The sequence below is a fragment of the Osmia lignaria genome, chromosome 15 (assembly GCF_051020975.1).
Source record: "Osmia lignaria lignaria isolate PbOS001 chromosome 15, iyOsmLign1, whole genome shotgun sequence".
Lineage (NCBI taxonomy): Eukaryota > Metazoa > Arthropoda > Insecta > Hymenoptera > Megachilidae > Osmia > Osmia lignaria.
The window spans coordinates 12,001,184-12,024,171 of record NC_135046.1 but is presented as its reverse complement, the minus strand read 5'-3'; the positions used below and the strand labels follow the sequence as shown (position 1 = coordinate 12,024,171).

At 41.4% G+C, this 22,988-nt stretch overlaps 5 protein-coding genes across 15 annotated transcripts in view; 3 read left to right on the top strand and 2 right to left on the bottom strand.

The window, feature by feature from the left end:
- The first annotated feature begins 198 nt into the window (after positions 1–198).
- Positions 199–1,389, top strand: LOC117608281 (replication protein A 32 kDa subunit-like). Its single transcript, XM_034333159.2, has 2 exons — positions 199–617; positions 698–1,389. The coding sequence occupies exons 1-2, from the start codon at positions 356–358 to the stop codon at positions 1,192–1,194; spliced, it is 759 nt and encodes a 252-aa protein (XP_034189050.2). The 5' UTR covers positions 199–355; the 3' UTR covers positions 1,195–1,389.
- Positions 1,390–2,079: 690 nt separating this feature from the next.
- Positions 2,080–3,348, top strand: LOC117608278 (GPN-loop GTPase 3). Its single transcript, XM_034333153.2, has 3 exons — positions 2,080–2,220; positions 2,292–2,488; positions 2,555–3,348. The coding sequence occupies exons 1-3, from the start codon at positions 2,176–2,178 to the stop codon at positions 3,156–3,158; spliced, it is 846 nt and encodes a 281-aa protein (XP_034189044.1). The 5' UTR covers positions 2,080–2,175; the 3' UTR covers positions 3,159–3,348.
- Positions 3,349–3,467: 119 nt separating this feature from the next.
- LOC117608270 (uncharacterized) lies at positions 3,468–6,007 on the bottom strand. 3 transcript variants are annotated; one of them, XM_034333135.2, is made up of 6 exons: positions 5,845–6,007; positions 5,622–5,729; positions 5,326–5,525; positions 4,993–5,267; positions 3,928–4,919; positions 3,468–3,848 (listed from the first exon to the last, which is right to left on the bottom strand). In XM_034333135.2, exons 2-6 carry the CDS (start codon positions 5,667–5,669, stop codon positions 3,474–3,476), a joined length of 1,890 nt encoding a protein of 629 aa, XP_034189026.2. In that variant the 5' UTR covers positions 5,670–5,729; positions 5,845–6,007; the 3' UTR covers positions 3,468–3,473. The 3 variants fall into 3 exon arrangements, with proteins under 3 accessions (XP_034189026.2, XP_034189024.2, XP_034189027.2); XM_034333133.2 differs by lacking the exon at positions 5,845–6,007 and having other exon boundaries at positions 5,622–5,833; XM_034333136.2 differs by lacking the exon at positions 5,845–6,007 and having other exon boundaries at positions 3,928–4,916; positions 5,622–5,833.
- Positions 6,008–8,826: 2,819 nt separating this feature from the next.
- Positions 8,827–10,028, top strand: LOC117608240 (replication protein A 32 kDa subunit-like). Its single transcript, XM_034333035.2, has 3 exons — positions 8,827–8,967; positions 9,056–9,317; positions 9,387–10,028. The coding sequence occupies exons 2-3, from the start codon at positions 9,062–9,064 to the stop codon at positions 9,866–9,868; spliced, it is 738 nt and encodes a 245-aa protein (XP_034188926.1). The 5' UTR covers positions 8,827–8,967; positions 9,056–9,061; the 3' UTR covers positions 9,869–10,028.
- Positions 10,029–10,435: 407 nt separating this feature from the next.
- salm (spalt major) overlaps positions 10,436–22,988 on the bottom strand; it is a 45,625-nt gene continuing 33,072 nt past the window's right edge. For 2 of the 9 annotated variants that reach the window (XM_034332817.2, XM_076692353.1), the window contains exons 2-8: positions 17,356–20,826; positions 16,457–16,590; positions 15,841–16,104; positions 15,294–15,558; positions 14,750–14,898; positions 14,299–14,472; positions 10,436–14,038 (exon numbers count right to left, since the gene is read on the bottom strand). In XM_034332817.2, the coding sequence (XP_034188708.1) occupies positions 13,634–14,038; positions 14,299–14,472; positions 14,750–14,898; positions 15,294–15,558; positions 15,841–16,104; positions 16,457–16,590; positions 17,356–20,826 (4,862 nt within the window). In that variant the 3' untranslated portion in view covers positions 10,436–13,633. Of the gene's footprint in view, positions 14,088–14,298; positions 14,473–14,749; positions 14,899–15,293; positions 15,559–15,840; positions 16,105–16,456; positions 16,591–17,355; positions 20,827–22,147; positions 22,420–22,473; positions 22,711–22,988 lie in introns of those variants that run through there. The other 7 variants (XM_034332823.2, XM_034332818.2, XM_076692354.1 and 4 more) reach the window with 7 other exon arrangements.

Sequence of the window (22,988 nt, the reverse complement as noted above, 5' to 3'; positions counted from 1 at the left end):
TGGATTTGTATTTTATTCAACTCTTTTTGTTCATAAATATTTTCAATGAATATTCAAATAATTTGTAGATCGATGTTATATATTTCTTTATATAACTTTAATATATTAAAATTAAAATAAAAACAACTATAATATTGTTTTTTTTTAAATGTGATCATTTATTTATAGGGCAAAAACAAATCTGCTGAAGAAACCTTACATCATGGTATACTTTATTTTGTTGCTGATCTAGTCTTTATACATGATATATGATCACACGTTCGCGCGTAAATTCTGACCGGTTAGCACATTTTTAGTGATCAACGTAATAGAAATACTCAGAACTTAAAAGATTGTAATTAAATTTAATAGCATTATGTGGCAATCGCATTTGGATACTAGCGCAACTTTTGATGGTGGATTTGCGAATACTAGTCGCAAAGACGATCAAAACACTGTAAAATCACGAAAAACTCAAACTATCGTTCCTATTATGATTGGACATTTGCTTACTGCTACTTCTACCGATGAAATAACAATTTGGGGTATTCCTGCACGTATATTTTCGTTAATCGGAATTATACGCAATGTTGAAGAAACCGCAACGAAAATATCCTACGATATCGAAGACCAAACAGGTTTAATTCAGTTTCAATTCATTCTCCTTACTTTATTTTATTTTTTGAGTTTCCCTTTTATTTTTAATTTACATATTTAGGTACTATTGTTGCACTTAAGTGGTTAGAAGCAGATAGGAAAGCATCAGATCGTACTATACAGGTTAATACATATATTCGTATAATTGGTTTACTCAGAGAACAAAATGATAAAAGACATGTTCTCATTTTACGAATGTGGCCATTGCAAAGCTTGAATGAATTGACAAATCATTTACTTGAATTCACTTATATTGTATTAAAATCTAAAGCAATGGCCAAACAAAGTAATGAAGTAGGAGATGGAAATAGTACTATGGCAGCAACAAATGGAGAACAATTAGAAAATTGCCCTGATTATGGAATGACAGGGGAACAGAGTTTAGTTTATAAAATTATACATGCTCAAAATGATACAGAATCTGGCATTGAAAGATCTGAAATTAAAGCAAAAGTACCAAAAACAATTCTTCCACGAATAGATGGTATATTGGATTTCCTAGTTTCAGAAGGTCATATATATACCACAAGCACAGATGATCATTTTAAAACCACTTAAGTAGTATTGTATATGATAGAGTACTAATTGTAAGATTAAATTTATTATTTTGTACTATGTTGAACATACATTATTTTGCATGGTTAAAAGTATTAAATTGTTTTTCTATTTTTCTATTTTTATTCAAGTAAATTCATTGAGTGATTATTTTATTCTTTGTAAATTTAAATCAAATATATTTATAATTCTCTTTTTCAATGATGTCATTTAATTATATTTGATTATATTTCAAAAGAATATATTTCCTACGTAATTGTTATTATAGATAATAAAATATTAAAATAAATATTGTGTCGGTTTCTTAACTTTAATTTATACGTAGATACAATATTGTGTTCAAGCCTTTACAAAACCAAAAAATTATTAAAATAATTGTTAGACGAACTTGTATGTATTTTAAAAAGACCGCCCTAAATTGTTTAATTTCGATCCTAGCGCCATCTATACAGAAACGGCTGAAACTACTCAACAATTTACCGACTGGGGTTCCAAAGGAACACTGGCGCCACCTATCCGATAACAGTGGAAACTACTTGTCGACTAGTTTGAGCGAGTTCCTGATAGGTGGCGTTTATGTACCCTCGGAATCCCTGTCGGCAAGTTGTTAAGTAGTTTCAGCCGTTTTTGTATAGATGGCGCTAAGATCGAATTTCAAAAATAATTTATGGCGGTGTTTTTAAATTATATACAAGTTTGTCTAACAATTATTTTAATAATTTTTCGGTCTTGTACTGATTTTGATTAATTTCTAAAAAATAAAATCAAAGGGAGTCCAAATTATGTCACTTTAGTTGTGAATGCGAGGTGTGGTAGAACAAGAACTGATAAGACAGGCACGACTGTTATACTAAATGTTCTCTGTTTTATTATACATTTACAAAAGGGCAGAAATGCTAACCTAAAAACTAACCTATCCAACTTAACCTTCCCTGTTAAAATATTACGAGGTTTTGTTCTTTTAATTTGTAGTAAACAAACAAAATGAGATACGCTCAACTTGTAATGGGACCCGCCGGTAGCGGAAAGGTATTGTTTATTTAATTTTGTTCGTACGTTAAGAGTAAAATGTTTAAACATAAATACACTTTTCTGCATAGTCTACGTATTGTTCTGCTATGCAACAACATGCAGCTGACGAAAGAAAAGTAATAGATGTAGTAAATTTAGATCCAGCGGCAGAATATTTTGATTACGAACCTCTAGTTGACATAAGAGAATTGATTCAATTAGATGATGTCATGGAAGATGATGAATTACGATTTGGACCTAACGGTGGTCTCGTATTTTGTATGGAGTAAGTTTAGAAAATTGTTTAAAAATTATTGTAAATCATAGGATTACTTCAAACCTTTGTTTATAGATACTTGATAGAAAACTCATCTTGGTTGGAAGAAAAACTAGGCGATGTAGATGACGACTATATAATTTTCGATTGTCCAGGCCAGATAGAATTATATTCACATATGACAGTCATTCGTCAATTAATAACAATGTTACAAAATCTGAATTTTCGTATTTGTGGAATCTTTTTGGTAGATAGTCAATTTATGATCGATGGATCGAAGTTTTTATCAGGCACAATGGCCGCGCTTAGCGTGATGATTAATTTAGAATTACCACATATTAATATCCTTAGTAAAATGGATTTATTATCCAAAAATGCGAGAAAACAATTAGATAAGTACTTAGAACCTGATCCACACAGCTTATTAGCAGATATGGAAAAAGATTCTTGGAATGAAAAGTATCGGAATCTTACTGAAGCTATAGGTAGACTTATAGAAGATTACAGCTTAGTACGTTTTTATCCGTTAAATATAAAAAATGAAGAAAGTATGGCAGATATTAAATTAACAATCGATAATATAATTCAATACGGAGAGGACGATGATGTTAAAATCAGAGATTTTGATGAACCTACTGAAGATGACGATAAAGATATGAATTATGATATAAATACATGAAAATAATTTTAGATAATAAAGTATTTTTTCTAACAATTCATTTTGATGTACAAATTAATTCGGTGCCTTTGGTATTACGCTTTTTTAATTACTATTGTAAGTTTTCCCGCGCTTCGTTGGACTTGAAAAGTGGCACGAGAATATGATTTCAATAAGAGGAATTCCCATGACCAATTAAAAAAAAAAAGAAGCACTGGATTAATTTCTACAGTTAATAAATTCATAATAACACGAACTTGTTTCACTAATTTAATTATTGATAGCTTACGAAAATATCTGTACAGGAAAATGATTGAGTATTTACATTATAAAATTTTATCGTTCTAAATGTGGATTTATAGTGTTAAATACAAACATTAAACATCCAAATGCTAATGTTGATCCATGAGCAACAATAGCACTTCCTTCCCAACCCTCTTCTAACCGATCTTTATTATTTGTTTCATATTTTGTTAAGTTACATTTACATAATACTTTTTTCCTCTCTGTTTGTTCTTCGGATAAAACTTTCTCCTTTATAATAGCCTTTACTGCTTCCGTTGTTTCCTGTTCTTTACTTAATAATTGCATTTTATCGTCAGTTTCTTCTTTCACTTGATCTACTACTTTTGTGTAATTGCAAGAATAAAGTACGTTATCAACCACCGTTCCATATTCGCTATAATTTAATAATTCATAACGTCTGGTACTCTGCAAGCCAAAATAAAGTATCAGAATTAATTATTGGTAAGAATTTCGTAAAAAATAAAAAAGGTTAAATAATAATTACCTCGTCGAAGAAAATAATGGCATGTTTCGATGACGTAAAACTGCAGTTACCATAATTTGATAAAACCAAGTCACAATTAGGCCCACTTCCAATAGTTAACGTTTTGTGAATCATGAAAGTTGGTGGTTTAGGTTTCTTATTTAAAGAGAACAATGCGGCTCTAGCCGTCGTTTGACAATTAATTGTATCATAATTTTCTCCATCTGGATCTAGTATCTGCTCTAATCGTTGTAACGCTAATGCTTCTAATACTGGTCTTTCAAGCAATTGTATACCTTCTTTTGCATTATAACCGTAATGTTCCGCATAATATTCAACGCTATTATCATCATCATTACATTCATTTTCATTTACATTTTCTTGTTCAACATTTTTATCATTTTTAGTTTCTTCTTGATTATTTTCCTGTTTTATTTCACCACTCTCTTCGACTTCTTTCTCTACATCCATTAATTCTTCTGTTTGTTTTACTTCTATACTTTCTTCCGTAGAATCTTTATTCTCTCCATTCTCTGTACTTTTGGTTACCGGTCGTATAACCGCGTCATGATAAAATCTTACAGGATCTAATTCTGGTGGATGTTCGTAATGAAATTTTACAGAACACGGAACCTTTATTCTTGTTCGACCTTCTAATTTAACTTTTGTACGGAATAATGGATTCGTCGCGCGTGCTTTACGTAAGAAATCTAGTTTCACTGCATGCTGATCTATACGTTGATTAGCATATTTGTCCCAAAGTTTGATACGTTCTGTTACTCGACACGATGTCAATAAATTTTGATCTATGAAATGGTTTGGATGATTGGGACACATCCACCTTCCAATTGGAAAAGCAGTCAGTGGAGGGTCTAAACAGTCTTGATGAAAATATAATGGACAATAATCGCATGCTATTAAGGGCGCTTTTCTGCAACTACGACCACATTCAAAACATAAACGTGCCGGCAAAGGCACCATTAAATTGTTATCTAAACAATGACTTTTCCCTACTAAGATAACAAAAGTATTACTGACACTGAAATTAGTTTATGCCATAAATGTCCATAAATATATTACATATACCATTATTTGTTCCACTGTGTTGTTTTCCTCTTCTACCTGATACATAATCTACTTTATTACTACCAGGAAACATTATAGGTAATTGTAATTCTTTAGGTAGCTCAAATTCTCTTGGATTAACTAAAGATGCTGCTAAAGCCAATACTTCTAAAGCAGATTTCTTCTTGTTCTTTTCATTTCCTTTGTTGTCTAAGAGATTTCTTTTAGATGCACAACGACACGCATAACACAACCATTCTCCATTAGGAATATCTGCTGGATCCACAGCTGGATAACTACAAATAATATTTTATATAGCATTCAATGTTTCTTTTTCTAACAATCTAAACTTACTGGCACTGCAAATGATACGATGCAGGACATTTATCACAGCATATAAGCTCTCCTCCATCTCTACAAGCATCACAGATATCATGATTATGACCACGTCCTCGTCTCTTGAAATATGGATGTTTCTTCTCTTCCTTGTCCTTTTTATTTTTTGCTGCTTTAGAATCTTCTGATACAGGTGGTGCTATAAGAGCTTGGATTTGCTGATAATAAACGAGAAGCAATGAGAAAAGAAATTTATATGTACAAAACAGTTATATCTTAATCAATTATTTAAATATATTTTTTATTCTGCTTACTGGCATTAAACCTCCAATCATTGGAAAACCATATTCTACAGTGCCCATTATGAAAATCTTCTGAATTATACGAGGATGGTAATTACTTTTTCAATTAATTCGTTTTCACTGTTACAGAAAGATTATTTGATTACGAATAATAGACCTACTCCCACTTTCTAGTTTTCATATCTAAGTAGGTTATGTTTAAAACTTAGAAAAACAACATATTAGATTTATATACCTTATCTTCGAAGAGTGTTGTGTATTGTGCTGTCCTCTGTAAATCATGCATTTCAAGACATGCCATTGTTTTCCAGGGGTTTTGAATTTCTGCCTTGAGAACGAACGCCATCTGCTCTATACTTGTACAAAAATGTGAAATACTTCGCACTGCAACAATTTAACGCACGTTGATGGTAATAGCAGATTCCTTCGAGATCACTTGTGTATGAATAATTTCTTAATTATTTACAAGTTTGTTTTATAATAAATAATTATAGTGCGCATGCGCTACAGATCCGGTCGTACCCATCACTACCTCGAACAAGTGAGTTTCACGATTTGTTCGTTTTTCGGTCTTATAGTTCGCTAGATCCGGTTGTACCCATCACTATTCCGAACAAGTGAGTTTCAGGATTTGTTCGTTTCCCGTTCTTATATTTCGCTAGATCCGGTCAAACCCATCACTATTCCGAACAAGTAAGTTTCACGATTTGTTCGTTTTTCGTTCTTATATTTCGCTAGTTGCTTCGGGGTCCTTGAAACCCCAAACAGCATAATATCGGTGTCACCGGTTCCTCGGGGTCTCAGACACCCCGAATGCAGTAGTATCGGTAAGCAAAGAGTATCTACGGTGCTTCGGGGTCCTTAGCACCCCGGATGATATAATATTGGTATGCAGAAATACTAACCGCTGTTTCGGGATCCTTAAGACCCCAATATGACATCAGATCGGTACGTAGGGATATTGATTGGTGCTTCGGGGTCCTTGGCACCCCGGATGATATAATATTGGTATGCAGAAATACTCACCGGTGTTTCGGGATCCTTAAGACCCCAATATGATATCAGGTCCGTACGTAGAGATATTGACTGGTGCTTCGGGTTCCTTGGCACCCCAGATGCTATAATGTTGATATGCAGAGACACTCACTTGCGTTTCGGGGTCCTTAAGACCCCAATATGATATCAGGTCCATATGTAGAGACATTGACTGGTGTTTCGGGGTCCTTGGCACCCCGGATGATTTAATATTGTTATGCAGAAATACTCACCGGTGTTTCGGGGTCCTTAAGACCCCAATATGATATCAGGTCGGTACATAGAGGGCGCTATTGGCGCAGTGGGGTCCCTAACACCGCAGGATGAAATCAGGTGCGTATGAAGAGGGCACAACAAATATAATTATTTCCAGAATTTATTTAATTTACTTCATTTATTTTTTTTTGCTTACTAAATAAGCTCATCGAAGTGGAATAACATTTATGATTATATCCCTCTTCTGGGCCTCAGCCGAGGACACCATTTATTTTACTTTTCCCAGTTATTTATATAATTTCATCCCTCATTATAGGCCAAGGCGATCTCTGTATCCCTTACATCCCTGCATTCCTTCCATCCCATTCCTTACATTCCTGCAAACCTTAAATTGCTTTTTTTTTTTTTTTTTAACGTGGTGGAAATCTTCAGAAAGACACCTTCAGCTCCCCTGGGGAGGGGCCGAAGGTAGTGTGGGATTTTTACCCACTAAAACCACCACGGTGGCCCGCACTAGGGCTGTAGGGAGGGTCCTTTGACCCTCCGACAAGTGCCAAACTCCGCCGACATCGGGGGCCATACCCGATGCTGGCACTCCTTGGGCCGCGTGCAATAGTGACCGGGGCCCCAGCTCCGGACCCCTGCGGAATTCCTTTACATCCCCCGTTTCGATACATCTCTGCATCCCTTACATCCCTGCATTCCTTTCATCCCTACATTCTCTTCTCCCTACATTCCTTTCATCACTTCATCCCTACATTCCTACATTCCTTACATTCCTTTCATCGCTTCATCCCTTACATCCCTACATTCCTTACATCCCTTACATCCCTACATTCTTTTCATCCCTACATTCGTTATAATAAATATATTACAAAGACGTCTTCGAGTAAAGTTTTTTTTCAAAGGTTTCACGAAAATCTCGAAAAAGCGCCCCCTAGCGGCAAAAATGTGAACTAAAATTTCGATGTTGAATCAGCGCCATCTGGTTTTGGAATAAGTAACTAAAGCATGCTCAATTTTTGGCCCTCTGGCGGCAAAAATGTGAACTAAAATTTCGATGTCGAATCAGCGCCATCTGGTTTTGGAAAAAGGAACTAAAGCATGCTCAATTTTGGCCCTCTGGCGGCAAAAATGTGAACTAAAATTTCGATGTCGTATCAGTGCCATCTGGTTTTGGAAAAAGGAACTAAAGCATCCTCAATTTTTGGCCCTCTGACGGCAAAAATGTGAACTAAAATTTCGATGTCGAACCAGCGCCCTCTGGTGGCGAAAAAAGGAATTAAATTTGTATAAAATTTCAGGGAGGTACTGGGATGTATGGAATACAGGAATATAAGTGATACAAGGATGTAAAGGATACAGGCATCTAAGGGATGCAGGGATGTAAGGGATGTTGGGATATAAAGAAGGCAGGAATGTGAGGAATGCAGAGATGTAAGGGATGTAGACATGTGAAGAATGCTGGGATCTAGGGGAAGCAGAGATGTAAGGAATGACGCGATATAACGGATAAAGAAATGTAAGGAATGTAGGGATATAAGGGATGAAGCGATATAAGGAATGTAGGGATGGAAAGAATGTATGGATGAAAAGAATGTAAGGCTGAAGAGAATGTAGGGATGAAAAGAATGTATGGATGAAAAGAATGTAGGGATGAGGAGAATGCAGGGATGAAGAGAATGTAGTGATGAAAAGAATGTACATCATGACCGAAATAAAATTGCTAATTACAGAAGAAGTAATTTGTCACAAACATTAAAAATAGACTCACAATCAATCACAAACGATTTACAAACGAAATATACTAACAATAAGAAAAATTAAAGATAATAATATTTTATTATTCCTTCCGGCTAGCTTCATGTAGGTTGCGGTAAAGGAGGGTCTGGTAAAACAGGCACGATTATCATACCGACTGTGCTCTCTGCATGCAGACCTCATCCAGGAGTGTCTGGGACCCCATAAAACATGACCCCTCGAAAACAAAGGCATGTCCAGTCTTTTGCATCTGTAGTCACTGTCAGGTGTTTTTTTTATCTAGCCTAGTGTTAAAGATGTAAGTTCATTGCGTTTTTTAGTTCTGACTGACTACAAACAATAACAGGTACTATTGTTTTATCAGAATCATTAAAAAGAAATATGTTTATAAAATATAGAAGTGGTACTTTGATTGTTACTTTATAAAATTATAGAAGATAATGTGGGGTAATCCCACATTGAATGCCACCGTGGCGAACACATCAGGTGGATTTTTGAATGACAGTCAAGATTCTAAAAGGGGTACTTCTAAAAGAGTGGAAAATGTAATTCCTATTATGATTCGGCATTTAACACAATCTAACGATGATTTACAACTTTGGGGAATACCAGTTCACATTGTAACTTTCGTAGGAATTGTACGAAAGATCGAGCGAACTACAACAAAAGTGACGTATGAAATTGAAGATGATACAGGTACTGTGACAATGTATTTTCTTGTAGCAATTATTAAAGGTTTATCATTAATCAATGAATATTTTACAGGCAGTGTTACAGCTTTTCATTGGCTGGCAACAACAAACAAACCCGAACCACCGATTAAATTAAATAGTTATGTAAAAATATATGGACACAAAAGAGAACAAAATCAAAAGAAATGTGTATTAATCTTAAAAATGAGGCCTTTGATTGACTTGAATGAACTGACCAATCATTTATTAGAAGTTACCTATGTAACGTTAAAAGCTGAAAAAATATTTAATATTGAAAAGGAAAGACATGAATCAGCTGGAATGCATGATGTGACTATGACAGATGATAATGTTAATGGTTTAACCAAAGAACAAGTACTAGTATTTAAGGTGATTCAAGCAGAGAATGACAATGAAAATGGGATAGAAAGAGATGTGCTAAAAACTCGCGTATCAAAAAATTTATTGCCATATCTAGATGACATACTTGACTTTCTAATAAGTGAGGGACACATTTATACAACCCTCACGGACGATCATTTTAAGACAACTTAATATGTTTTCATGCAATTAACTGGAATTATGACATTCCTTATTTAAACATACTCTATTAATTAATATACTCTAAACGATTCTTACAAATTTACCGCTAAATAAGTATTATGTTCAAGAGATAAACATAAAAATTTATTGTTTTACAAGTGAACATTGTAAATAAATGTGTATAAAATTATATGTTATGATTTAAATGTATAAATATTTCTGTTAAAATAAAGTTTTACGAGAACAAGCTGACCTTGTATAACCCATTCTCTAAGATTTGTATGCACTTTGTTCAAAATGAACAAGAATTCAAGATTACTGATCACCCGATGTTCATGAAGGAAATAACATTATCGACGGGTGGTATTTATGAAATCTACGTACCGATAGAGCGACTATTGATGATGTTATCACAGTGCGCGGTAATTTAAATTTGAATTTAAAAAATGCGTGGAACAGTTTGTATAATATTTTCAACTTATAAAATCAATCACTTTACTCAAAGTACTAATTAAGTACTTTCACCTTTCTAATTATAAATTAAATGGGAAAGCATAGCTCTTCATAATAATTGTTTATTGTTGAAGTGATATAGATATAATGATCCGTAACGTAATTTAACTACAATGACAGGTTTCGCAACTAGCAGAGTCGAGTTTATACATGGATTATACAATATGTACAAGAAAACACAAGATCGTACAAGCAATACTTTGTTATTTCTTTTTTTTTGGACAATTTCACAGGACTTGCAATCAGGGAATAGGCTGCCGGGCATTTCGTCCCCCCGTTTTCCCATCATTTTTAAAAACGACATAGGTGTACTTGAAACGTGTAAATGTCCCACTTAACATTACGAGAAACATTTTTTTTTTTGAGTAGCACACTAACGATTTACATCGACTTTTTCTAACCGAACTCGTCCTACACTTATCACCTGTTCTTTATTTACAATTGTATTATGTATATATTATGTATACGACAGTTGTTGTTCGATGACAAACCATTGGGTTTGAACCGGAAACGAACTTTTGATTTTTCTCTTTTAGCGTTGGTAACATTCTTCCCTTTGTTGACCTATTCACGGGACCTAACCTCGAACTTTGGACAGAATAAAAAATTATATATATCAATTTATTTCGTTATTGAAATGACATTTGGCTGAGAATTTAATTTCAAACACGTTAATACATTTCATATAAAATTGTTTTAGTAGCACTTTATCGTTGCAGAAACAAAAATGATATTTTTAATTAACGTTTAAGTAAAAAATTCGAATTCAAGTGTTTTCTATGATCTATACTTTTATATGTATATTTTTAAAAATTGGCGTTCTGACATTTTCCATCATTCTTTACAATTTTTGATTCGTAAAAAATCGCCATCGAGACTAGGATCAGGTGACATTTCTTTTCAGTGTTTTGTATGAGAGTTCTCGTTAATTCTAATCTAGTGAAAAGTCAAATGAATTATGCAAGTGTCTACTGTGACACACGTACGTTGCTATCGTTATTTTTTACATTTTTTTTTTTACACGCGTATCGTTTCATGTCTTTCTTCTTCTCCCTTCGCAGTTCATGGTTAAACGTAAGGACATACAGGTAAGCCATTATACACGAGTATTTAATGTATGCGATCAATTGCACAATTCACGATGCATGCACGTTAATCAAGTGTTCGAATTCGGTTATGAATTTGTTTGTTTCTTTTGGAAAACATGATACAATTTGAAATCGTTTACGTTTAGTCAATTTTATGCGAATGTGGTTCGTCTGTAAGTAAAAAAAAATGTTTTTATGCGTTTGTGATAAACAGAACTGCTCCTAGCGTTTGCAAAAATAAAAATAACATTACTTTTTTAATTCGTACACCATTTAAGTTTGACGGGAAGCTATTCTGGAAAAATGATAAAGTAACATTTTCTCAAACACTAGGGCGGCTCAAGATAAACATTTGGATTAACACATCGACTGCTATAAAAATTAAACGAAAAAAAGGTTGAATTTCTAATTAAATCACATAAAATAGTAAATAACAAATGCAGTCAACCTGTTAATTTTTGTAACGACGAGCTAAGTGGTTAAGTTTGTTGTTAGAAGTTTCATGATCACGTGATGTGCGATGCGTCGTCGAAACCTTTCGACAATTCTAACGAATATTTAATCGCGTGATAAATGAAATAATGTTAATTATACATATAAATGCCACTTGATCAGCCATTTTTCTAAAAATATGAATTATCACGCGTGTAAATATTTTGTTACATATTAAATCATCGAGAAGTTGAATGTCTGTACAGTTTTCCGAAAATTTCAAGATGGACTCGCCCAAAGAATCTTTACTTCTATCAATCAGAGAGTTTATTATTATTCATTCGCTACATTCGCGTTACGCATTTGTCAATTTTCCAATCATTTTATACATCCTAACGTAATAATATAGTGAAATATCACATTGTCAAATTGTTTTATACAATAAATACCGAACATCGTGCGTCACGTGATCGACGTGGGAGGAGAGGATTGGGGGGGGGGGGATGGGGGTGTGTGTGTGAAAATGGTGGAATTCACGTGCTGTGATGTTCGTTGAAAACATGATTGATCCGAACCACTGCGAAATCGACGGACGCGAAAAATCAATCCAAATAGGAATTAACAACTTTCTTTCCTTATATAAATATATATGTATGCATACGTACGATTAATCTGAACGGAATTATAGTTTCATTTGTTTAGAGAAGTTTTAATCGATGGGGTTCGGGGGAACACAAATCTAGGTCGACTGTCTTTCCATAGAAAAGAACGACGGGACACGGTTTTCTGGCTGCGTGCTGTACATCGAGTGTAAATAATAATAATACTATGGTACAAAGTATAAGTACATTGGTTTAAATGATTGCAGGCTGCTCCTCTCATATCACAGCGAGGGCGCTGCCGGGCCCGCCATTTTTTTTTTTTAAATTCCTAAAAACGACCTTCTTGAAAAAAGAAAGCGACGCATGTACTCGCACGTGTATACAACTCGCGCACTCATACCCCTTCGCACCGATATAATATTTTTATATTTATATATTTATATATTTATAATATATATATATCATCTTCTTTTTTTATGTATATATTTATATCTCCCTGTACAGAATATATCGTGTGAGGCCAATACCTCGAGCATCTCCGTAAACGCAGCCGATACGAGAATGACCGTAGCGTAAATCCTTTGAAGATAAAATGCGATTTTTGTCAGCGGTTAGAGGGATGTTCAAGGTCATTCGATTACACGATACATCCTGTACACACATTTATATTATACGATAAACCCTAAGTGAGGTGACCATCACTGTCGCGCATGGACGGTCAGAGTATGAAGGGCCGGGACGTCGCGACGCCACGTGTCTTGTGGCCAAACGGCTCAGTCTAGGCGTCGCATCCGTCGGACCCTCGTGCGAAATCACGTCGCCGGGGTACTGTAGACCGGAAGTCAGACCCATTTACGTTGGGACTTCAGCTGCCGGGCCCATCGGTCCTCTTTAACGTGTTTAAGACTAGTGTAACAATAGGAACATGGTGTCTGCTGGCTCTTCCGGGGATCAGGTGGATATGTCGTTGGACGTTCGGGTCCATTTTGTCTCGAAATGCACTGAAACACTGCCCGGCCCTGCATGAACGTCTGTCTGTCTGTCTATCTGTCTGTCTATCTATATTTTTGTAGCAGCCAGGACGGAGTTCAGTTGCCGAAAGCATGAAGCCTCGAAGAAGGAAGATATGTACCGGTCGGGCTTCACGTGGCCAATCCTTCACCCCTTGCCGCTGGCGGAGGCGGAAGTCGAGCCGTGGGTGGTGTGGAGTTGTTCTCCGGTCTTGTAGCAGCCTCTCTCTCGAAATGATGTTGAAGAGCATCACCTGTCCATGGAGGAACGCCGCCGGTGTTTTGATTGCTACCGTTCGACGACGGTGTGCCGGGCGAGTGGGACGGTGATGGCGTTTGGAAAAGCATCGACCCGGATGGGATCGAGGATTTTCCGTCGATCAGGGGCCCGTTGTTGGTCCCCGCCATTTGTTGTTTGTCCAACGGAAATCCAGCCCCGGCTGCGTACACCGAGCCGAACAATCCTGCGTACTTGCCGGCGGCCACCGAGTGGCCAGGTAATCCGTTGTTACTTTGTATCACCGAGATCTCGTTCAGCTGTAAGTAATGCACGCCGATCTGGTTAGGTTTATTCGTGGACAATTACCTACAAAAATGAAAGAGAATAATCGTTAACCGTGTCGGACATACATATATCAAATTTTCACGCAGTCTGACTGGGAACTCAAAGAGTCAGAGAAATGATCTTTTTATGAAGTCTTCGTAGAGGTGCATCAAGTGCTTACAAACCAAGTGTGGATAAAGAAAAACAAGAAACAAGGGAAGAACACGTGATATTTTACAAAATGGCTACTTACTTTTTGCTGCACGCCGTTAAGGAACGGTGCGGGTAGATAAGGGTAGAAGAGATCCGGCCGTCGTTGGAGGAACTCCGAATCCTTGGGCGTGATAGGAAGGGGAGGTAGGTCCAACGACATTCGACGACCTCGACGAGAGGCTCCGTTGGTCCACATATGAGTGCCCATGTGCACCTGCGATCAGAAAAGCAGTCAGGTGAGAAGGGCTCTATTCAGGATTGGACAGTTGCGCTGATCTTTCATCGAGCTTGCGTTTTTCTGTACGTTACGCGTCAGCGTTAGTACAAGCGATAGCAGCTAGCTGGTGTTAGTGAGTAAACTTGAAGAATACCAGGGTGTCACGAGTGGAATGAAGGGATGGGTAGTGAAAGAAAACAAAAACAAAGTGATATATAAAGAGAAGAAGAGAAACGAAGAGAAGGAAAAAGAGGGGGAAATATGATGTGTATACCTTGAGATTGCCCTTGGTGGTGAAGGCCTTCTGGCAGACGGTGCATCGGAACGGTTTGTCGCCCGTGTGAGTTCTCATATGGATCTGGAGCGCCGAAGATGAGGAGAAATTCTTATTGCATATCTGGCACAAGTGCTTGCTCGGCACGCCTGCAAATACACACACACAGTTTCGCTAAACAGACCCTGACGTTTGTACGTTTAACGGGGCTCAAGCTTGTCTTTTCTTTTTCCCGACGAAGGGTCTTTAATCGAAGCATCGGTCTGCGTTCACAGAAGATGGAAACGAAGGGGTGAAAGAAGGAGCAAGACCTGCCACCAGAAATTCGCGTGAACAAAATAGCGATGCGAAGAAAGCAGAAGTAAGCGTGCAAGTAAGCGAAGCCGGCTAACGCTATTCTCGCTAACTGAAGAAAAAAGCTCGGATGCGATTCGTTAGCGGGACAGTTAGACAATGCTAAGCCAAGCCTTGGACGGTCGCGAAGTATGTATGCTCGATGAAGAAGCAAAAGCAGGCCTCTTGTTCGATCGGTGTTGCTACTTACTGGCTGGTCTCTTTGGTGCTGGAAGGTCCCCTTCGGACGGGGATCTCTTCACCGAAATGGCCTGCTCCATTGAAGTTGGAGGCATCGGTGGAGGTGGTGGCGGAGGCGGCGGAGGTGGAGGTAGACTGGAATCGTCGGTGCACATAGGACTTCTCGAGCTTTCGTGGTCTTGGGGTTGCTGCTGATGCTGTTGCTTTGAATCGCCGAACAGATGGGGCGGCATGTCACGGATCTTGTGGGTCAGCATGTGCTGCTTCATATTGCCCTGTGATTAAGAAAAACATTTAGTTAAGTATCGGTAAGCGAACACCCACCGGAGGGTTCAATCACTTCATCGATCGCACCACTTTGCATAATCTCTGATGTCTCGTCGTATCGAACAGACACGAGTGAGAATAGCAAGTAATGAAAAAAAAAAAAAAAAAAAAAAGAAAAAGAATAATAGAAAAAAGAAAGGAAGAAAAAAACAAGCAACGTTTGTTGAGATACATAGTGGTGTTATGATCGCTGTCGGTCTGAAAATCAGAAAATTTCAGCAGGCTCTTACCAGGAGGCTGTGCGCCGAGGGTAGAAGTCCGAGGGCGGGTGACATCAGCGGGGGTAGGCGGATGGCAGGATAGACAGGCGTCAACCCCCGCCCCCCTCCGGCTCCTTTCCGCCCCCGGCTCTTCCGCTCCTCAGGTCGCCGCCGCCGCCTGCGTTTCGCTTTTTCTCGACTACTGGCGCACTGAGGATCGGGTGAAGTGATCGAACTGTTAGCGGGCAACGGTTGGGACGCGCAGATGCATGCTTGCTGCCCGGAACCATCGTTCTGAAAGTATCGTAGAAAAAAACAAAGGTACAGAATGGGCGGATAAAGCCGATCAGGGGTCAGGCTTGATGTACGTGATAAGTCGATTTCCAGCAACGGAGAACGAACAGAAAGTGGAACCAGAATTTTTCTTGTCAAACTTAAAACTACGAAGAATTTATGGACGTTTATTTTCAATATCTCGATCGAGCAATCAGAAAAGTATAATAAATATCTAGATTAATGGTAAATCGTAACGTTTCATCGAGTTGCACGACACTGCAGGCTACCCTTAAGTCTTAAGAGACATGTTTGGCGAGCAGCAAACACTTCTGAGAATCAACGTCCCGAATTCGTAAGAAAATTCCATTACCTTTGTGGAAAAGCCTCTGTCGCATATAGTGCATTTGAAAGGTCGCTCCTTCGTGTGGCTCCGGTAATGGATCTCCAGCGCAGAGTTGCACGCAAATGTCTTGTAGCAGATGTTACACGTGGTGTTTCCACGCACTGTAACAGATCGTGGCTCTTTACAATTGCTTTCCGACACTTTTCGCGCGCTTTTCTACGTCCGTGAAAGCAATTTGTAGCCGCGGCTCGTTTGTAAAAGAGTGTCGGATTTATTACTGGATCGCGACAATAAGAGAGTTAATTTAATCGTGAAACGCTTCAAAAGTGGATTTGTGATACTTCAAGACGTGGAACGATTGTTAAGTTTGTGAATTATGTAAAATTCCAAGATTGCGTTAGAATCTCTCCACCGTTTCTCTACAGCCCGACCACGACGCGACGGAAGGAGTGAAATGAATCGTGAAGGCAGCAATACGTTTTGCAAACAGATTTATTCATTCAAAAATGTCCACAGTATCCGGAGGGAGCGTTTTCTTTTCTCGAGAAGGCGCTAAAGAGAAAATACAAAACTAGCTCGTGGGCCGCGTCGAATTTCGAGTCTTTTGAAAGAAGAAGCTCGGAAAAGCGACTCGAACGGAGAACGTAAAAAAGAAAGAAAGAAAGAAAGAATGAACGAATGACAGAGGTATGGACAAAGAAATGACCGAAACAAAGGTGTCCAAACGGATAATAGATAAAGAAAAACTTATCAAGCGGGAGGGTGGGAGTGCTAGGTCCGGCTACACCACAAAACAGGACGTCGATATACAGCTTGGACAAGGTGGACGAATCAGTGAGACTGGCGGTCAGGATCAGTGAATCGTGTCAGATCGATCGGGAGGTGTAGCAGGAACTGCAGCTCGCCCTGATGCTAGCAGCGCCTACCTGCTGGCCCTCCGACAGCCAGGCCGAGCGGGTTGTAGGTCGAGGTGGCAGCCAACACGGCTGACGTGGTGAGGGACGCCAGGGGCCCAGCCGCGCCTGAACCGGCAGTCACAGCGTTCATCGAACTGACGCTATTTATGCTGCTGGTTCCTATGCTGCTGGTAGACGGTGAGGAAGAGACCGCTTGTAGAAGGCCTGCGAACATGCCGAACGGGTGTGGATGGTGCGTGAGCTGCGGTGGCGGCGTTGGTACCGATGCTACCGAGGCTGGCGTCGACGATGCTCGGGGTGTCAAGTCTAAAGGGGCACCAGCATTTGGCGGACTGTTACTCTTTTCGCTGCCGTTGTACCGGTGAAAAGGCGGCGACCTAGCCGCGTTTCCTAAGCCCGACGTGGCCGTGGTCGTTATCGTTCGCACTTGGTTCTCGAGAGCAGCTAGGGAGGTGGAAAAATTGGGCAAAGGAGGATCCTTGTGCTCGTTATCTTCGCTCTCGCGATCTTGCTCGTCCTCCTGTTCCGCATCACCTCGATTATCGCGGTTCATGCCGCACCTCTCGTCGTCGTCCCTGCGGTCCTCTTCCTCGTCTTCTTGCTCCTCCACCTCTTCACTCTGCTCTTCAATGTACCTCTGTTGCTGTTGCTGTTGTTGCTGCTCTCGGTGTTGTTGCGACTCCTCTTTGATGTCTACATCATTATCCTGAGGCTGCCGTTCCATCGTTTGTTGCCGGCTCGGTGGAAAGCCTAACGGAAAGCCCGGTCCTGCCGGATGAATCGGTGGAAAGGCCTGCGGGAGGAACGAGGCGAGAGGATGGTGCGGATAACCCGGTGGGAATTCGTTCACCTCGCCGGCTTGAATTTGTTCCGGGCTCAATTCCGTTGGCTCGCCGGTGTGCAGACGTATGTGTTGCTGCAGAACAAGCGCGTTCGTGAATTTCTTGTGGCACACGGGACATTGATGCAGTACCCTGAGCGGCGGTTTCGCCCTGTGCACGCCCATATGAGTTTTCAAGTTGCCCTTAGTGGTAAATGCTCGACCGCAAATCTTGCACTTGAACGGACGTTCACCGGTGTGGGTCCTATAGTGCATCTGTAATGCACTTTTGCAGGAGAGCACCCTATGGCAGATCACGCACTGGTTCGGGTCGGTCAGTTTGTGCTCGATATTGTCGACCAACTGCTGCAGCTTCGACGTCTCCGAGGTCTTGGTGATCTCGATCAAACTCTCCCAAGAGTTGTCGTTGCTGCCCGGCCGTGGTAAGAGGCTGGAGTAGATGGCTGGATCCTTGGCCGGGTCGATCATGTCGCTGGCCGAGACTGCGGACGCGTTTACAGTTGTCGAGGCAGGATGATGTGGTATTTGATGATGGGCAGGTGGTCCTGGAAACAGAATTCCCGCGAAGGAGGTTTGAAGACTTCCACTGCTCGCGCTACTGCTGGCAGGAGAAGCACCAGGGTACGCAACGATATGCTGAGGCAACCGATTAATCGTCCCACGACCGGACAAATTTTCAGGTTGTTCCTCGATCTCCTCGTCAACTTCCATGTCGCCGTCCCCTTCCAATCGGCCGCTGATTTTGCTGTCCATACTACAGTCTTCGTAGGTCTGCGGCTGAGAGGGTGGATTAACCGACGATTGGGGTGAATTTAAATACCGTCTGGTCGTTTCCTCGAAATCTTCGCTTTCTTCTTCCGTCGGCTCCTCCGCCTCTTCCGGTTCCTTCTTCGGTGTTATCCTCCCGGTGGTGGCTTCTTGACTGGTGGGACGTTGTTGATGCTGTGGATGCTGTTGGTACTGCTCCTGCATAGGTGATCGTTGCTCAAGCTTGATCTCGTCCCTCTGTTCGAGCTGCTGCTTTTGATGTTGTTGTTGTTGTTGGTGGTGGTGGTGGTGGTGGTGATTGTCGTGAAAGGAATGACGAGAGTTCGACACAACCGCGGGGGAATGTGGGGACGTGGTCGGGGCAGTGGTAACAGGCTTACTCAGGTTCTCCGGCACGTCCTGATCGTCCCGATGAGCGACAACTGGTGATCTGTACAGAGGTTGCATACCGGGCAGGGCTAAACTGAGTGGCAGGGGCGGCTGAGGAGGTAAAAAACCGTGCGCCGCCGCCGGGTGAAAAGAGGGATGGTGAGAAGGTGGTGGTGGCGGCGGGGACGGCATCGGTCTTTGACCAGACGCGATTTGCTGTAGCAAGGGTGGGTGGTACTTGTCCAGGTGTTCCGGAACGGGATTCGGGTTCATCTTAACATGTGGAAACTTGGCCGTATGCCTCTGGAAGTGGACCTTCAGGTTCCCTTTCGTGGTGAAGCGGCTGCCGCAGACGTTGCATTTAAAGGGTCGCTCACCTGTGTGCGATCGTATGTGGATCTGAAGCGCCGAGTCGCTGCCGAACACCTTGCCGCAATAACGGCATCGGTGCTTGAAGAACGGCTCCCCGCGACCGCTACCGGACTTTGAATCGTACGGGGAGAGACGGGAGCCTTTGCCCCCTCTGAACGCAAGTTCGTCGGCCAGGTTGTTAGCCAGCAGACCCTGGCTGGCGTTGTCCAGTACTTCTTGCGCTCTCTTCTGCAGCATCTCCAGCGTGTTTGGTTCGTGTAGCGGAGGTGGATCGGTGTTAGTTATTATTGACGAGGCTAGGGAAGAGCTGATGGAGCAGAGCGGCGGCATTTGATGGGCAATTGGCACTTGACTACTACTGCTGGTGGCGGCGGCGGCGGCGACGGCGACGGTTGTGCCCGTCGCGTTCGACGAAGCCAACGGTATACTTAACGGAGAAGCACTGTTGGTCGGCGTTGGCCGTTCCTGACCGAGATTCGGCGTCATCGGAGCTGGCGAGGTTTCTTGGTGACTCGGCGGACGCGACGAAGGAGGTGACGTCAGACTCGACAGAGGTTTAGGCTGGATCAAGGGAGACGGAGATATTTCCTTACTGTCCGATGGTTCGGGCGTACCTTGCGGCTGCGCCGACTGACTATGGGTGATGGACAGTTGTTGCTGTAGCTGACTGATCAACTGCAATTGGAACACCTGCTGATGCTGAAGAGTGTACAGGGTGCTCTGCAACAGTGCCAGATCTTGCAGAGCCGCCTCGCTGTCCGCGCCACCGGCCAAAGCCGTCGCTGCGAACTGAGCGACCGCCACCTTCGTGTTCTGCAGTGCTTCCAGGGTGACGTGACTAGTTCCAGCAGGTGGGAACAGACTAGCGGGTGTACCACCCTCCACGAAGTTGTTGTTGTTCTCCGCATCCTGTCTGTGACGCATCTGCTTCCGTGACCCTTCCTCGTCGTCTTCCTGCTCGTCCTGCTCGTCAACACCTTCCTCTTCATCCTCCTCCAGAGCATCATCTTGATCCTTGTCGTCCTCGTCACCCTGATGTGACCTGGATGCCGTGAGATCCACGGCTTCGTCTCCTCCACCCCCTCCGCCAGCACTTTCTTCACCATCCGACGTAAAGTCATTTTCCTCTCCTGTAACATGCCATCGTAATCCTACAATTAATTTCACCTCGTCCAAACTTATTTTAATAAGCGTCAAAATTATTATTTTCAAGCAGAGTGCGATGGATGGAAAAAGTTAAGCGTGTTCGTGCACGTTCGCCCAAAGCAAATTGGATTGGAAATACAATAACGTTATTTAAATAATACCCTGGAGCCAGTATTCTGCGAATGAAGACTGACAAACTTGAATCTCATTAAATTATTCAATTTTTTTTCTTCTATCTTCGATCAGAAGAGGGAAATAGAAGCCCGTTCCGTGTGTACAGCGCGAAGGCAACTCGTCCGAGAAGAAGCCATGCCTGTTTCGTTTGTATTCGACGTTTCAACCATTTATATGTATCGCATTAATAACGAAAAAAATGAACAAGAAGCGTTACTCGTTTCAGATACCGTGCATGCGTTATGAATGCGAATCAGTTAATAGGTGTTAACGATGCAACAACAGGCATTTGATCGACGAACTTCACATATTAAGGAGGGTTACACGCACACACACTTGCGACGATGGCCTTTGAAATGCCAAAGACGTGTGCGTTATTCTTGCAACTGATCGGCATCCCATTGTTGACCATTTGTATAATTTTATAAACAAATCGAAGCGTGCAATCGATTCGTTGCAAAATCGTCATTTCTAGAAAATAGGACCTTGTTGAACGTCCGAGACCTGGATTTTCCACTCATCCAACCACAATGTAATAGCATACGAAACGTTCTATTGTTCGAACGTGACAAATATGACGAATTGCTGTGATTCGAAACACTGTAAAACTCGACGAGCTATGCTGCGATCAATGCCAACGAAATTGAAAGCTGTGTTAGTGTCACCAAGCACTTTGATGCGAACATCGAAGAAGTGAACAAAGCACGCCCATAGAATTTCACTGCAACAAGTTCCAAAGAAGTTTCACTTTAGAACTAACAATGAGAAATGAAGCGTCGAAGAAATACGAATGAAATTAAGAGAGGATCGAAGATCTAAGGTTCAGGCCGAAAGCGAAGATAAAAGACGAAAGCTCATAAGGTTTCGTTTCACGCTTGAACCGGTCGCCAAGGCTGCAACGGTTCGGTTCAAATGTACGTTGGCCGCCGCGGGGCCGAAGCGGAATTGTTAATCACCGTCGCTTCAATTTTACTTAACGATCATGGGACGAAAGGTCCATGGAGACGACAAATGACGCAAATTCGTGTCAATGATATGAAACAAATAGCTCTGGGACTAATATCCCACAACGTCGCCTGGGAAACCCGGGTGATGTCTTAAGACGTCAAGCGCAACGCGCATCGACATAACCTTAAAACGTGCACGGTGCGATCCAACAGTTGGTCAGGAAGTTGATCTAAGATCTCCTTGTATAGCTCTTAAACTGTTGATTTTACGAGCTGGTTTCATGACTCGAGACATCATCCAGATTGAGCGCGTTAATAATCGCACACCGAAGCCAATGAAAAGTGGAAACAGCGCGATTACTATTCCGTTTCACTGGTCACACAGCTGGCATGATCGAACTTCTCGCGATCATCGAAGAAAAATCACTCGCGATCAAATGGAAACACAAGTAGCCGTGTTAAGATACACCATAGGCACGGAATGGAGGCGGGCTGAAGGTGAATGCGTACCAGAAGATCGGGGACAGGAGAATCTGGAGGGTCTGCAAGTGGATTGCTTGCTCCCCCGGCACTCGAGGCGACGCGTGATGCTCCATCTCATAAGCTGCATGTCTCCTCGGGTACGCGGAGGAGGCTCAGTCGTGGCGCCGACTTGCGGTGGCGCGTGGAAACTACGCTGCGTTTCGGCCGGGCGTCCGCGAGTCACCCAGTGTCATCCGGCAAGGACGAGAACCGACTGATCGCTTGGTAAAGAACCGGCCTGGGCGTAGGTACCGTCGCGTCGCGTCGCCTCGCGTCGCGCAACGTCACGCGTCACCCTTTCCCCACCAGTGTAGTTTGCGCCCCCCCACTCCTAACACGCCCCACCAGGACGCCAACCTTGTACACTCGGTTATGACAAGGAAGGCGGCGCGGTTCATAAATCAGGGGGTAAGAGGCGGGGCTTGCACGAACCACTCAGCGACCACTTATTAATTATTATACCGGGGATATCCCTCTCTCTCTTTCGTTCCCACCTACGCCGC